The sequence below is a fragment of the Elaeis guineensis genome, chromosome 16, assembly GCF_000442705.2.
Source record: "Elaeis guineensis isolate ETL-2024a chromosome 16, EG11, whole genome shotgun sequence".
Lineage (NCBI taxonomy): Eukaryota > Viridiplantae > Streptophyta > Magnoliopsida > Arecales > Arecaceae > Elaeis > Elaeis guineensis.
The window spans coordinates 24,996,692-25,012,272 of NC_026008.2; the positions used below are offsets into that span (position 1 = coordinate 24,996,692).

General features: G+C 39.0%; 2 protein-coding genes and 2 non-coding genes across 5 annotated transcripts; all 4 read right to left on the bottom strand.

Annotated features, from left to right (window-relative positions):
• Nucleotides 1-1,089: 1,089 nt before the first annotated feature.
• On the bottom strand, nt 1,090-5,630 carry LOC105059267 (large ribosomal subunit protein eL13z). Of its 2 annotated transcripts, none has more exons than XM_010942502.4 (5): nt 5,502-5,630; nt 3,792-3,910; nt 3,459-3,592; nt 1,593-1,751; nt 1,090-1,499 (listed from the first exon to the last, which is right to left on the bottom strand). In XM_010942502.4, the coding sequence occupies exons 2-5, from the start codon at nt 3,898-3,900 to the stop codon at nt 1,278-1,280; spliced, it is 624 nt and encodes a 207-aa protein (XP_010940804.1). In that variant the 5' UTR covers nt 3,901-3,910; nt 5,502-5,630; the 3' UTR covers nt 1,090-1,277. The 2 variants fall into 2 exon arrangements, with proteins under 2 accessions (XP_010940804.1, XP_010940805.1); XM_010942503.3 differs by having other exon boundaries at nt 5,498-5,630.
• A 3,246-nt stretch (nt 5,631-8,876) lies between these two features.
• On the bottom strand, nt 8,877-13,955 carry LOC105059268 (small ribosomal subunit protein uS3x). The gene is made up of 6 exons (XM_010942504.4): nt 13,750-13,955; nt 13,442-13,589; nt 13,142-13,313; nt 10,249-10,303; nt 9,976-10,107; nt 8,877-9,342 (listed from the first exon to the last, which is right to left on the bottom strand). The coding sequence occupies exons 1-6, from the start codon at nt 13,777-13,779 to the stop codon at nt 9,190-9,192; spliced, it is 690 nt and encodes a 229-aa protein (XP_010940806.1). The 5' UTR covers nt 13,780-13,955; the 3' UTR covers nt 8,877-9,189.
• LOC114912668 (small nucleolar RNA snoR143) lies at nt 10,572-10,737 on the bottom strand. Its single transcript, XR_003798374.1, has one exon. It is a non-coding gene; the product is annotated as a small nucleolar RNA snoR143 (small nucleolar RNA).
• On the bottom strand, nt 11,346-11,517 carry LOC114912669 (small nucleolar RNA snoR143). Its single transcript, XR_003798375.1, has one exon. It is a non-coding gene; the product is annotated as a small nucleolar RNA snoR143 (small nucleolar RNA).
• Nucleotides 13,956-15,581: the final 1,626 nt, after the last annotated feature.

A 15,581-nucleotide genomic window follows, 5' to 3' on the forward strand; every position in this document is an offset into this window, starting at 1 on the left:
ATTATAAACTCCATAATGTCGTGATGGTTACCATAACCGTTTCTCCGAGCTTAAGTTACAAATATATTAATTGGCTTACAAAAACCGTTAGCAGTCATTGTCGCTCATGTGTCTCAAGGATTAATTTGACAGATAACCGTTAGCAGTCATTGTCATGCTTAAAAGTTTTGTACATGTCCTTTATTAAATGACAAATATTGTTGCTTGCTATAATGGCAAATAATGATGCCTAGAATAAATGTATCACAATTTGCTTCTTATAGCTTTATCCTAACAATTCTGGCAATAACTTCTACGTAGATGCATTCCGGGGTAATCTTTTTACCATCTTGATTCCCTTTTTGCTGCAGAATAAAATCATAACGTTAAACAAATCCCATATGATATCGGAATATAAAACCACAAAATAAAATAAGTAAAAGAAAAGGCTCCATGAAAGTTCACGACCTTACTCCCATCCGTCAGCACCAATCATGCCGTCAAATTTTGACCTTTCAGAAAAGCTTTTATAAAGAACAAGTAGATCCATTTCTTCCTCAGAACACGCATAATGCAAAAAAATATATATATCATTAGTAGAAAATTCTCTGCATGATGACGACCTAATCCATTCTTCTCGGCCAACAACCTTATTATTATATGGCTTAATCTAACGACAATAGAAATCAACCTTGAAGATTAAATCATGCGTGAGCCAAGACCAACATTCTATACAAAAACGAATATGAAAACCATCCGGCATCAGTCTCGGCCGGTCTTATCCTAAACCCACCACAACCTGGTCGATTCTTTTTTTGCATTACTTATTTGCAACCCTCCAACTGTTGTTACCACGCGCAATGCACGCGTCAGATAACAATTAACTCCCGTCACTTTTTTTTTTTTTTTGGTAAGGAACTCCCCTCACATTGAATGATTGGACTTGCCAAATTCTCTCACTAAAAAGGGCAATCCACACTCTCACCCAAGCTGCACAGTGACTAACAAGTACCAGATAAGGAACATTTACCAAGGCTGCTCTTTGATTAATACCACAACAAACCCTATTGCCAGGGTTGGTGAGATTTCAAGAGCAACATAGATCAGAAATTAATGCTAACAAAACATAACATGGTAATAAAATAGAAGGCAGCCCGAGCAAGTACGCCTAAATAACTCGGAATTTCACTGTTTCAGAATTTAGGGAAAAAAGGGGAGAGCCAAGATCAGATTCAAAACTACCGGCACAAAAAATTGATATGAATGAGAACACCAGCCAAGGCATGAACCCAACCCAATCATTTCTTCTCTTCCTTCTCTGCTTCTGCGGCCTTCTTCAACCTGGCACCAACCTGGCGCTCGTTCATCCGCTCGACACGAAGCTTTGCATACGCCCTGAATGATTTCATCTCATCCGTGACCTTCACAAGCTCAACCGTGGGCTTCTCGCGGACGACGGGCATGTATGGGCCTTGGACCTGAGTGGCAGTCGCCAGCTCCTCCGGAGCAGAATCACCAGCCTGAGAAAGCAATGATCATACGCATTATGGAGCTTGCTTAAAAACGACAGTTTATCGTAGCTCATAGATTAGATTGATCAGGAGTCCGCTTGCCTTAAATTTGCGTGCACGCCTTGGGAAGATGACTAGCTTGGCTTTGTATGTCTTCAGCCTCTGGACGTTAGCTTGAAGACCCTCAAGGGAACGGTTCTTACGACGGTGATCCACCGCTATGCCAATTGTTGGGGCAAGCTTCTTTGGAATGCCTGCTGCCTGCAATTATGGAAGCAAACTATGAAACTGATAACAATCATTTTTTATGACACCGTAAGGTAAGAACAGAATTTTCCTTTTGTAATGGTGTAAAAATGTTTGGAGGTAATACTATCAGCTAGTCATAATGCACAACACAAACCTGCCTCTTTGTTTGTTTCGTCGAAACTTACCAGTATACCCCAAGTAAAAGGAAAAAAAATAAAGGTCAGATATAGAGAAAAATAGCTTTCATAACTCCACAAAATGCCACCACCAATGTTAAACGACGCGCTTCCTAAATATGCTATAGGCTTTCTAGATGCAAAAATCCACTTTTAAGTCCAAGAAATTGCAGTTGTGATTTCTTCATGAATACATCAAACAGTTTCTGTTAATCAGATCAAGAGTCAAATTCTGCTTCTAAAATTTCCCCGATCATGCAGGTGATAATTTATCCATTTCAGCCCAAGTCTTAGAAATCCTTAAATCAATACCACAACTGGCCATTTAACATCAAAATAACATATCAGAAAGTGAATACAAATTTCTTCTTAGTTTATGCATTTTTCTTGGTTATGGATCATGAATGCGACTATTCATATCTTTTGCATTCATTTACCTTAAAATTTGTATCATTTGTTATCAAATTGTAGTAATGCATCAAAAAAAAAAAAAAACTGACAAATATTGCAATTGTTATTAAAAATGGTCAACAATCCCATAACAGGACCCTTAAACCACGATTCTCTGCCTTGTTATCAACCCATCACACACACTGTCCATAAAACCAAAAGATACAGGAACATAGAAACCCTAGTCATAAACCTCCTGAGTTTGTACATATGCTGCTGAAAAATAGGTAAATTTGTTATAGAGAAACAAAAGACACAAATGCATAAATTGTTGTAGTCATACCACTAGATCTTATATTGATGTCTATTAAAAGAGTTAGGAAGACCATTGTACCATACCATCTTCCATTTTACAAAAGGTGCCGCACATTTTTATCATCTCTCATGTGCGAGCATCTGCACAATCACTTGAATAAGAGCAATAACATCATATATTACTGCTTTGATTATATAGATCTCCTTTACATGCACCATATGCCCCCCAAACATTCCTCAAACACCTTCAACTTGCAACTCTTGTCACTTTGGACAAAGTCCAAACATTTTTAATATGAGAGAACAAGTAATAATCAAATCCTAAAGCTCTAACCTTAAATGTGACACCACCATCAAAAAACTTTAACATACCTGCTTCAAAAGTACCTTTGAGGGCTACAAGAGGAACATGTAAACAATCAAAGAACAAAAATTTTTTTATCATACAACATTTATCACTGAAGAGTACAACAATGCCTTCAATCAGTTAATGAAGTTCACAACGTATAGTATTTTCCAGTTTTTGGCACTCCTGTAGTGATGGAATATTTTCGGTCACTTCTAAATGACACGTTCATGACAATGAACTTCTTTGCTATCATGTTTTAGTCCCTCCCATGTCCATGTCAAGCGCATACATTGTACTAAACATGTGCATAGGATAGAAAAGGTGGGATGATTGTTGACCTAGGTATAGCTCATAATCAAGAACCAGAACACCAAAGTTTTAGCGACCATTTTCAGAAATTGGAAGCCCACCATGTTCCAATTAACAATACCCAATAGTCAATAATGATTACAAGGTCCGCAAAAGTATGTTGTAGATCAAAAGCATTACCTTGAGTTCCTCAAGAGTAAAACCCCGGCCAGCTCTAGATTTCATATTGTATTTAAGCGTTTGACATTGAACAATAGGACGCAGAGGTCCAGCAGTTGGCCGAGGGAAAATTTTCACAGCCTTCTTCTGCCGAGCTGTGGAAAACATAGTATAGCTTGATTAGTGAGAGGAAAAAAATGACAGAGGACAATTTCAACTTGTTAAGAACACAGTGAAAGGATATAACTTTTTCCCTCAAAAAGGTGCATTTTGTGGGAACAAGTCCACACACACACACACATAAACACACACACACACACAGATAGAGAGAGAGGGAGAGAGAGATCTGCCTACCAATGCGTCTTCTGGTTTTGCGAGCTGGTTGGTTAAACCACGTCCTGACATAGTTCTGCCAGTGCTTCTTGAAGTGCCCATTCGGCACAACATTGTTATGCTTAACCATGGCTCAACAACTGAAAAATCAAAAATAAAAAAAAACAGCAATCAGAACACAACTTCTGCAAGCATGTTCCTCAGAACTATGTTCAGCACAAATTCAACAAACATAACATAGGAGAATGAATATTCAGAAGCATCAGCAAAAATGTACCAAAGCATGTAAAACTAATAACATAAACAGTAGAAATATTCTATTGGATTACATGGAAAGGATGGAGAGTTGTTTTGTTTAAGTTGAATATAATTTTAAGTTGAATATGACTATGAAAGCATATCCAACAAACATCAGTAACTAGGTTTCATCAAAGCAATCAGAGAAGCACCATTGAATATCTTTGCACCACAAAACACAATGTCCTTAGCACATCAAACAAAGTACCCAAAAATGTTTTGACACTATGCCTGACAAGACTGATCCCAAAAACCAACGACCACCTACAGTTTTCATAAGTTTCTATAAATATCATTGCATATATATCAGGTATCAGACAAGCTCACACTACTCTACATCTAAACATTCACGGTGCAATATATTGTTCATCCCAAAGCACCTCACTAACACAAACCCAAAAAGATCCGTCCATATTAGAGTTGCATCAACTTGATCTTCCCCAGGACATCTTTCTCAAAAAAGCAAACATCATATTGCCTAGAACAATAAAATTGCATGTTATTAAGTAGAACAAATGTTAAGCACCCTGCACTCCACTAAAATTCTTTCATCAAAGGATGCATGACAAATTATGCGCTGCTAAAAGTACAACAGAAGAAACACACAGCCTCCGTCATTCTTTTTCCTAATAAGGTAGGAACTTTCTGATAAATAAAATACTATCAAAACAAAAAGATTAGTTGTCTTTAAAGTCCTTAATCACGCCGATCCTTTTTCTCGACTTCTATATCTGCGATTGTTGGATGGTTTGATTCTGCTAGTACATTTAAACTATAAGGAGAAAAAGCATTCACCACTACAACCAGGTCTGGAGATTCAAAAACTTTGATCAGCTGGAAGCAGAAAACATCGAATGTTTCGAAGCAATAGGCATCACCAAAGCAAAACAAAACAGATAGAAGATAAATCTCGGAAACAACATCAATAGCCCCAACTTGACACAAAACGCAGGTATAAAACGAACTGCCTTTAATATTAAACCGGCACAAGATAGTTGGAAGAGGGTTAAAGGTAATGCGCACGCTCTCAAATTGAATCAAAAAGTAAATTAATGATTCAATTTCCAAATATTGTCTCTGAAAAAGCGCCAACCAAAGGGCACTTACATAAAGTATTCAAAACTTACAACATTTAAAAGGATTGCACTCCCACTAATTTTAAACAAAATGATACGAATAGAAATCAGGGACTCTGATCTCTTCAAATAATCCATGAACGGTCCAACTCTCAGGCATCGCGTGGGGTTATTGGGATCTGAAAATTCCCAGGCTATTATCGATTCGGAAAAGAGGATTTCATCACGATTCGAAGTATTATAATTAAAAAAAGAAAAAAACAAAGATCCTGGAGAGAGATATATAGTGCTGAAGCCCTATAGATCGGAAGGAAAATGAGAGAGAGATCCGAGGGAAGAGAGTGTAGATCTCACCCACCGGAATCCGCCTTGAGCTCCGCCGCGGTAAGTAGCAGAAATGGAGACACCCTCGGGCTCAAAGCCACCTCGAAGGGAAGATAAAAAGGGGCGGAGCAGCCGCGCAAAACCCTAATTACGGACGGTCAGGATTAGTCCTAGTTCCAGCGTGCGGAGATGCGGCTTCCATGTGCCGGCGAGCCGCACGTGCAATAATGGGTTTCTTAATGGCCGTCCGATCCGTGGTCTCTATTCTTAGCCCAGATGATCATTACGGCTCGGTGGGGCCGGAGAGGCCGCGTTCGCTCCGGCTCGGGTGAAGCTCAAATCGAGTAAGGATGAATGATACCGCAAGGAGAGATAATGAAGTTGTAAAAACAAATTTATACAATAAAAATAAAATAAAAAATCATAAACAATTTGTATTTAATAATTAATAAGAAGAAGAACAAATGAATATTGGAAGAAAAAATAGAAAAACTATTTAGCTTAGATCATTGATCTAATAAAATCCTCATTAATTATGATAAATAATACAATGCTAACCCTTCCAATCACTTTGATCACCGGCTTGCATATAATGTTCTGAGAATTTTTTTGAATATCAAATTTGAATAAAATTCAGCAAAAAATAATTGAGTAGAGTTTTCATATTTCCTAAAATAATTAACAAGAATTTCTAAAATACTTTCACATGGAATGGTCGGCACCATTCTAGTGAAAAATAACCTTGGCAACTGCACCTAGATTTATGTTTGTAAAGCAAATGAATAATCCAACCTACCTTCAATGTACTTCTTAGTTGCTTTAATTATGTTGCACCCCACTAGAAGATGGTTTGCGGGAATGATCATGCAAGGTGATCTAATTGATTTGCATTGATGCTATCTTTGATGAATATGCCTTGCTAAGTTGTACATAACATATGGCTGGGTGATTGCATCTCATTTGCAATGGTTTACCAAGCAAAAGAAATCATTTATTTAAATACTTGCTTTCCCTTTTGACAATGTCAATTCCAAATTCCATACAACATGCAAGCTTTATGCACGTTCTTGAAAGTTCTCTTTATACTGGACATCCGTGATAGAACCCTTGCAACTTCAAAAAGTTTATCGACAATCTTCAACATACATATGTATATGTTGGGATTGATCTATAGATGACTTCTATATGATACCTCTCCCCTTTTCTGAAAACTGATTTGATTTTTGACCAAAAAAAGAAAGCTGATTTAATTTCAACAAATTGAACCATTTCAGGTCAACTTTATTCATTCATTCATTTATTTGTTCTTGCAAATCTTGGTATCAATTTCGGTTCATTTATCTTTTTCTTATTTAAATAAAAGGACTTAATAGGAATACACCACTACCACCAATTTATTAAAAAGATTGGTAATTGTAGAAGAAAAAAATAGAGATTTTACAAAATGAGAGGTCGAAAAGAGGAAATCTTAGACACCAGATTTTCTTATTAGAATAAGAAAACAAAGAAGGAAAAACTAAATAGTCAACTCAATCAGATGATCTAATGCTTATAGTAATGAAAATAGAGCAATATGAGAGCCTGAATCACTAAAAAGCTTAAATTAGCTGCCGGAAGTGCCATTAACAACAAAAAAGAGGGATTTTAATTTGTCCCATATCTTTCCAAAAACATAGAGCTCATTTTAATCATAAAGGATAGACCAGTCATTCAAAAGATGTAAAATTTTGTCAACAGAGGTTGATGTGTTTGTGTGTTGGAAGGTGGGGGGTGTTGTTGGTTTGCAAGAAAGAGGGGTTTTGCATACATCATTTATAAGTTCAATGAGAGCTTCTGCATGCTATCCTGCTTCTCCATTTCTTTCTATAGTTTTTCTCGCTAATAACTAATGATGGTAGAAGCTCAGTTTATCAGACTAAGGATGGTGATAGATTAACTACCTCTCATATTTGGCTTTTGCAGGTATACCAATTGAATCGTTCTTCAAATTGGTTAAGCAGTTCTTATGGTCGTTTTACTATGGTACAAAGGTTTATCCATCTGTTTCTTCTCCAGTGGTCAGAGTATTTATTGGACTACTTGTACATCTTTAATGGTTTGCAAATCTTGTAGTAATCATATTGCAATAAATCTAACTTTTCATTAATTAAACTATTTTTCTATGCTTAAATGATAACTACACATAATTCTTCTTTATCTATCATATAATCATAACATGGCCAACAAGCCTCATCAGAACTATTTTGAGTTGATGTAGATTCTTCATCACCATCTATTCCTGAAATTGTTTTTTATATATCTTTAATTATGGTCAGCTTAAAGCATGTACTCCAACTGACTCTTTAGCCCTACGATGCATATTTGAAATTGCTTTAGTCCCATTTTTCATCCTTCTCTTGAATTTTCTTACAAACGTTACACTAATTTCCAGTTAAATAATTGCATTTTAATTACTAACACACATATGGTATTCAATGTGGTTTTAGTTCCAAGTTACATAAAGCTATATATTGTATTAACAATAAAAAATTTATTCACCCATCAAAACCTCATCTTTCTCAAGATAACCAAACACAACAACGTTACTCATAATAGCCTAAAGGCATGCACAAACACAGAATATACTTCAATTTTATAATACTACCATTCTACCATTTGCGTTTGGTGCCTGTTTTTGAGCATGTCTTTAGGCTTCTCATACAGCTGACAATTTGATTCAGCTATCTAACAAATCGTCCTCATCTTGTGCCAATAGTAGCATTCTACTCTTCTTGTCCAGCGATCTAATGAACCCTTTAGTCAGAGCTAAGTCTTGCTATGCTGGCCATGTAAGATAAATTTCACGTCCTCTCCATCTTTACCCTCCCTTTAATCCAATATATCACGCGATCCAAATCGATGGGAGGCCAGTTTCTCTGTCTTCTTGCTTGTTCTCAAACAAGTCCATGAAAAAGTGATGGTCCAAGACCATCCAGAATTTGCTACCACTCCTTGCCTTCCCGTACACGATAGCCTTGCAATATCAAAACGGCTCACCATCCTGCGAGAATAACATACACCACACGAAGCTCTTTGGGAGAATATGATTTTAAAAGCTTACAATACGGAACGACTGCTTCGGCAAAGAATGAAAAGCCCAGAAATTCTGAAAGAACGATATTTCCATTTCCGTTTCCTGGTCTTCGAAAATTTGGCCAAGCTTTGGTTCTCGCATGCTACTTCAGATAGTGAATGTACAGGTTGGCGAGCCCGAGCAACAACATACACATCCTTGAATATCAAAACAATAGGTTCTAAAAGAGATAAGGGGATTAAAAAAAGGACTGCTTCAGCTTGCATGTAATTGCTTTAGTTGAATAATCAGATATATTATGATGTATGCTAAAGGTACCAAATTAGGTGCACTTGATACTGATAATGATAATCACATAAACAAAACCAAATTAAAGAAAGTACGGTCACTATCAAAATCCTCGACTTCTCACTAATGCCAACCATCAAATCACATGTCTGCAAAACGGGAAAACAAAACTGCAAAATAAAGGATGCATCAATCATCAAAATTGTATCACCAATAAACCTAATAGAGCAATACTGCAAAAAATCGGCCTAATCAGCTCCATGACTTTCCCCAAGTTCATCAGCCTATGAAGAAGTGATGAATCAAAACCCTAGTCTACTAAAAAAAAAAAAAGAAATTCCTAGACCATCAGAGGAGGCTATTAAATTTCCTGGACCATCAGAGGAGGCTGAGTTAACTCCTCTTCCTCCTTGGGGGTGTGAATTGTAACAAGATCTGGCAATGGAGTAGCGGGACCCTGCTTCCCCTTGGGATCCCAATCCAGCATGATCTTCACCTTGATGCCAAGAACTCCCTGCACAAGTTCAGTAACAGGAGAAAAATCAAATGGATCACCATGCACTTTAAGTGTGGCAGCTGACTTCACGATTATGCAACCAAGAAATTGCAGCAAGGACATGGAAAGGCAACGCCTACGTTCATATGCACCCAATACATTTACCTGTCTGAAGCTACAATAATAGATACAAGCATAAGCATCAAGTAGCAATCAACTCAATCTTCTCAATTTACAGCATAAAATCAGCAAGGCAGAAAAAACTAACTGCTAGAACTACCGTCAAAGAGCTTCATAAAAGCAAGGCGGCAGAAGTTAACAGTGTTTGGACATTATGTAAATCTATGCACAGGTTTATTTTTCCAAGGTTAGCGGTTATAGTCGGTTCATAAAGCTAACATGCCGTAAAACTCTTAACAATCATCCTCCGAGAATTAGACAAAAAATTCAATGTCAACTAAGCAATTTTATCCAATCTTCAGAGTGATTCAGGATCTCAGGATATTCTAGATTTGTAGGAGGCATTTTCCTCAGAAAACCATACAAGTTCCTCGGTGTGCTCCCATAATTAAGAAGAAAAAAGAGGGGCTTCCCCGAATTTCATCAGCAAAACATGAGTTGGATATATGCTTAATAACATGGGCAGCTGACCTGTCTAAGAAGGACATGTCTCACAGCTGAGTCAATGTATTCATTAACTGGTTGACCAGAGGAGATCATGTAACCATCCTTGAACTTCATTGACTTGGCACGTTGTGCCCTGAGCTTTCCACTCACTATGACCTGGAAACAAGTCATTTGCTCAGCAGTGAGACAAAATCGATACTATACTCACAAAACAAATTAGCTTGATAGCTTTTCTGATAAGAAAATCTCATCAAAAAGTACAAACTAGCAACATTTTCATGCTACCCAAAGACTCACCTCGCAACCTTTAGCACCGCTTTCCATGACGAAGCGAAGGACTCCATAGCAGGCCCTGCAACATAAATAAGAATTTGAGACTTAAAGATGTATGATGAGAATTCTTATAATATAAACCTTACACCACTGATGCATTCATTCTTTCATACTGCACATATCCATACAATGCCTTCAAATTATGTTTGTGATAGAGAGAGAACAAAAACATGCTTCTAGAAAGTGAATAAAAATAAGCATGCCAATAAAATTACTGCTAAACATGGAAGGAATTACATCATTGTTTGCTTTCCGGGGAAAAACAACACTTATAAAGTAACAGGGAGGGATATGCGATGGAATTAGTAGATAACTGGCATCAAAGATCAGTCATCTGTGGATCCATCCCCACGGTTGTCTGGCCGCTGCCGCCTGAACGGCTTTTTATCTATGCACTGTTGTTCAAGGCACCACTATTTAAATCTGTGTAGCCTTATAATCCAACAAATGCAGTAAGCAAACACATTCATGAAAGCAAGAGAATGCATGTGACAAATTAATGAATGCTGATTTGTGAGAGATCAAATTGCCAACAACCGCAGTCAAAAGAATGAAAAGATGATTGTAATGATATCTCCCTTAAAGTTGATGCCAATAGGAATACTGTAAGCAAAGCTGAATTGAAAATGTATCAAAGAATCATCTAAGGACTGCGGCATGATGGATCGTTCATAACAATTGCATGCCTAGAATTTATGGATTCCGAAGACCTTGTAGCGTAAGGCCTTTAGCAAGAGATAAATGAATCCATGCAATTTTCTACTGCAAGATATGATCATCTCCTTTCAGATATTGCTAGTCAACAAGGTTCTACTGCAATATAAGAAATTATAGATACTTTGTTGCACACCATGAAGTGCAGAAGAAATTTGCATGCAGGCCCTTGTCTGTTGTAGCAAATCTAATACCAAAAAATAAAGAAAGAAAGAAACTTCTGTTGCATTTTGTCTTATATTAACTTAAAAAATTAAAACATAATATGTTCTTTGCTATCTATTGTAGTCAATTCAAGTCCACATCCTCTTGCACAAAACTTGCCCCACTTTAGTGATAGGGATAATAGATGTGAGATAGAATCAGTAGACAAATGGTATTCAGATTTCAGACCACTCACCTGTGGATTTATCTCTATGGTTGTCTGGCCACTGCTGTAAAACAGCTTTTCCTGTACGCACCATTATCTTGAAATCTCACTAGAAAGATGAGCGAGACCTCATATATTGACAGGTGCATGCTTACTGATTATGCACATTAGTAAGGGGAAAGAAAACACTAAGGACCTGTTTGGATGTTTGGGCCTAAAATCGCATGGGATTCAGGGGTTGAACCAGTACAAATAGGAAAAATCAGCATGGACTAGGCTTGTATTCACAAACACCTAGGAGCATTTGAAGTGGGCCAGCTCGAATCCCATAGGGAGGAAAAAAGACCTCAGCAGGCCATTTTTTTCCTCCCTATGGGATTCAGGCCGGCCCACTCCAAAGGCCCCTGAACTTTTGTCTAAACAAGGCTAACTTAAACTGATTTTCTTAGTTGCGCTGGCCCCATTCCATGAATTCTATAGGATTTTGGGCTCAGACAGCCAAATAGACCCTAAGGGCCTATTTGGATAATCCAACAGGATTGGGCTGAATTTCTACTGGATTTGCGGGTTGGACCATCCATTTTTGCATGGCTCTATCAACCAAACACCTCCCAAACCAAATCCCATAGGATGAAAAAAAAAAATTCTATGGGTTTTTTATTCTTCCTGCAGCCCAATGGGACCACGAGCCGGGATTTTAGGGTAATATTTAGGTAGGCCCCTAAGAGATGTGAGCTGAATGGGCCAACAGGCACAATTCCTGCAGAATTTTCAATATAATCCCACAGGAATATCCAAAAGGCACTAAGTGTGTATGTATATATATCCACACACATACAAGCGCACAATTACTAAGGAAATTGTTGTGCCTATGCATGAAGCATGCATGCCTCCCATTTACATACCATACAAAACTATGTTGCACTCTTGTGTGATGCATAGTTGTGTATCCCACAACCGGAAGTTGTGTGGCCTCAATCATCTGACAAAATCATCCACCAAATAGAGAAGGATCACATTTACATAAACAAATGCATGCAGGGAGCGAAATCCCTAGCCGAAAAGTCACAAAACTACATGAGAGATCATAGGAGCATAACAACATACTTTGCATAAAGAACCTCTGAAAAAATTGGTCTTCTTAAGAGATAGAATGAAAGAATACAGTCCGTACCTGTTAAAACATATTCTTATATTACACCTGTCATAAAACATTACAACTGCCATTTCCATTTCGAACAACAATGGCTAAACTTTTATCCTTTAATAGTGTAAAATGGCACATCAACTAAAATTTTATATTCATCATGTCACATGATTCTGAGATTTCCTTGGTACAAAGCTCATGTATCTACTCACCTAAATTCTGATGGGCTGGTTGGATGCCTAAGGGTTTTTCTAAATCAGATAATCATCAAACATGATTTGTACAATAGGTTTTATGAAAAAACAGGGGGACCTGTTTTTCATAAATTTCACTTTTCAGTTTTATGACTCATCTACTTTTGACAAACAGATTTTACAGAGAGCAATCAAAAAACCAGTCATTTAAGACCCGTTCATTTCGAGTTTTTCATAAGCGTGTTTTACTACAACTTGTCAACCAAACAGCACCTAGGAGATCTTATGAATGGTATAAAATATAAAGAACAATTAACCACCCTACTTGGTCTTTGAACATATAGTAATATGGAAAAAACATGAATTCAAGATGTTAGAATGCACATAATGAATATAAAAAGTGGCCACTAGAGGAGGCGCCGAGTAAATTACCTTCGAACGGCAAGGCCACCGAGAAGCTTGTACCGTAGGGACTCAGCCTGAGCAATGGCACAGAGCCCTCTGTTGTTAACCTTCTCGGCATAGAGTTCCACGCTATTCTCCGGAAACTTGAACCTTTTCTGGACCACCGAGGTCAGCTCCCTTATCCTCCTTCCCTTCTCACCTTAAGCAAATAAAGATCAAACCAAACGACATCTCAGGCAACCCCATCCAGTCCACCTCAAAAACCTAAATTCCCAGTCCTTTTGCAGTTGATCTAAAAGGAAAGGCAGAAGAGAAGGAGATTCCTACCGAGAACGTTCTGGGTCCTGGTGGCTCGGATGATGATCTCGGTGCGCATCGGCGTGACCCGGACCTCGACGCCAGAGTAGCCGTCCTCCGCGAGCTCCCTCATCAGTAACTCGTTCAGCTCCGCGTAGAACACCCCATCCGCCACGAACTACAATAGCCAGAGGAATCGAAAAAAAAAGGAATCAAGAGGGTGAAAACGAGAGAAATCTAAAACCTAGATTAGCGAAAATTTTGGGGGGAAAGAAGAAAGATGGAAGAAAGAGATCTGGAGCAAAAGAGGGTAATGGTGACGGTCAAGGAGGGCCTGCCTTCCTCTTCTTGCTCATCTGGGTCGCCATGGTTGGAGATCAGGGCGAGTCCTCTCTTTGAGAGGAGCAAGAAAGCTCGGGGCGGGAGAGAACCCTAGATTCGTTCGAGGAGGCGGTGGAGGGCGAGCGGCCGGGAGAAAAGACGCAGAGAGATAGAGAGAGGCGGGATTTATTAAGCTAGCGGAAGGGCGAGTGGAGTTAGGGTTTGAGATGAGAGGCGGGGGTCGTTCGTTTTCTTGGGTCGGATCAGGATGGGTTTACTCAAATCCGGTCCAATTTGGATTCAGATGAGATAAGTCTAGAAATAATCAAAATCCACAAACCTAATTTCCGTGCTCTACTGGGATTCTTTTTCGGTAGAGGTGAAGGGTAATCACCCAATTTGCATCCCTATTGTCTTCTCGTTCTTGCCTCCTCTCCTGCCCCTTATTCGCTTGAAAAATTATTGCCCAGAACCATTCTAACACATATATTTTGGATCATTCAATAAAAAATTATCATATTACTCATTGTTAAAAAAATATTCAATGTTATTCAAACTTGATGGATGAAAAAAAAAGTTCATTTTAACAACTAGCTAGTAATTTTTGCTGGTATGAATAAAAAAAAATTAATTTTTTTGAATGATATGATAATTTTTTATTAGATTGTTCAAAATACACGTGATAGAATGATTCTAAATAATAATTTCTCTGTTTGCCTAATCTGGCATTTATGTGAACCAAAAAAAGAGCAAGTACCTCCTTGAATCTATTGATATTTAAATCCAGCTTTGCTTGGTCGCATTGGAAACCAAAAGAACAAGAGAAGCTTCTCTCTTGGATTTGGTAGGTCTTCAGGTTTTAGCACCATAAATTCTCCTTGCACTATCCTCTGCTTTAATGTCTTGGTGATCCTTTTTTATTAATGTTGACATCAATTTGAAAATTTTTGAGTTACAGATTTTATTTTACTTGACAAAACATGGAACACTTCTCCGTTAGCCTCCCTATTTAATACTGAAATGATGAGTGCCATTATTGCGATACCCCTTGTGCCAGCTGTTGTAGCCAATCCTCTCATCATCTGATCGTCGGAAACGAGCACCTGCAAAAGAAATCCGCACTGACTGGAGGTGACTCCGACGGAGACCTTCTGACGGTCAAGTCAGAGAGGAGACTAGGCAATAGTAGAAAAGAATCAAGGAGCTCAACGGGAGAGAGAGAGGGAGAGTAAACCCAAGAGTTTCGAAGGGACCTCCTCCAGTACTGTTGCCTTCTCCGTTTTATAGTAGAGCGCGGCATAGCGCCGTCATTAATGGCGCAGACAATGGGGAGAGTTGTCAGATTGCCGAAGACTGTCAGAGTCACCGTGGGGGGTGTCAAATCGTCGTGGGGCTATCAAATCACTAGGGTTGACCCCTGTCTAGGGTAGGACGACGTCCCAGGGCAGCTATGCCGCACGCCTCTGTCAGGACGGATGGCCTTCAGCAGTCGTACGGTGTTTGGAGGAGCCGACCGACCATACGCCGGCACTTGGTCGTAGGATGTTGGGTGAGGACCTAGGGACCCTCCGACGGTCAGCCGGGCGCATTGTGGGAGTCGAATATCGGGCTCCGCAGTTCGGCCAGTCATCGATCGGTGCGATCGGTAGAGTCGGGCGCCGGTCAGGCGGGCCCGACAGTGAGTCGGCATGAGAGGGACCGGTCGGTATATCCCAACAGTTGCCCCCCCCCACTCCTGAATCGGATGACGTGCTGGCCAGCATACTTGCGTGGGCGGTGGCGTCGGGCGAAAGGAGTGGATTCCCGTCGCATTATGCTCTGACTCTGACGATCGTACCAATGTTCGGTC

What these genes read in the sequence shown, in the direction of transcription:
- LOC105059267 (XM_010942502.4), bottom strand. Translation starts at nt 3,900, where the DNA reads ATGGTTAAGCATAACAATGTTGTGCCGAATGGGCACTTCAAGAAGCAC. An exon ending in CAAAACCAGAAGACGCATTG is followed by an intron (nt 3,593 to 3,791) that starts GTAGGCAGATCT and finishes TGTTTTCCACAG; the next exon opens with CTCGGCAGAAGAAGGCTGTG. An exon ending in TTACTCTTGAGGAACTCAAG is followed by an intron (nt 1,752 to 3,458) that starts GTAATGCTTTTG and finishes CCATAATTGCAG; the next exon opens with GCAGCAGGCATTCCAAAGAA.
- LOC105059268 (XM_010942504.4), bottom strand. Translation starts at nt 13,779, where the DNA reads ATGGCGACCCAGATGAGCAAGAAGAGGAAG. An exon ending in CAGGACCCAGAACGTTCTCG is followed by an intron (nt 13,314 to 13,441) that starts GTAGGAATCTCC and finishes TATTTGCTTAAG; the next exon opens with GTGAGAAGGGAAGGAGGATA. An exon ending in GCGGTGCTAAAGGTTGCGAG is followed by an intron (nt 10,108 to 10,248) that starts GTGAGTCTTTGG and finishes ACTTGTTTCCAG; the next exon opens with GTCATAGTGAGTGGAAAGCT.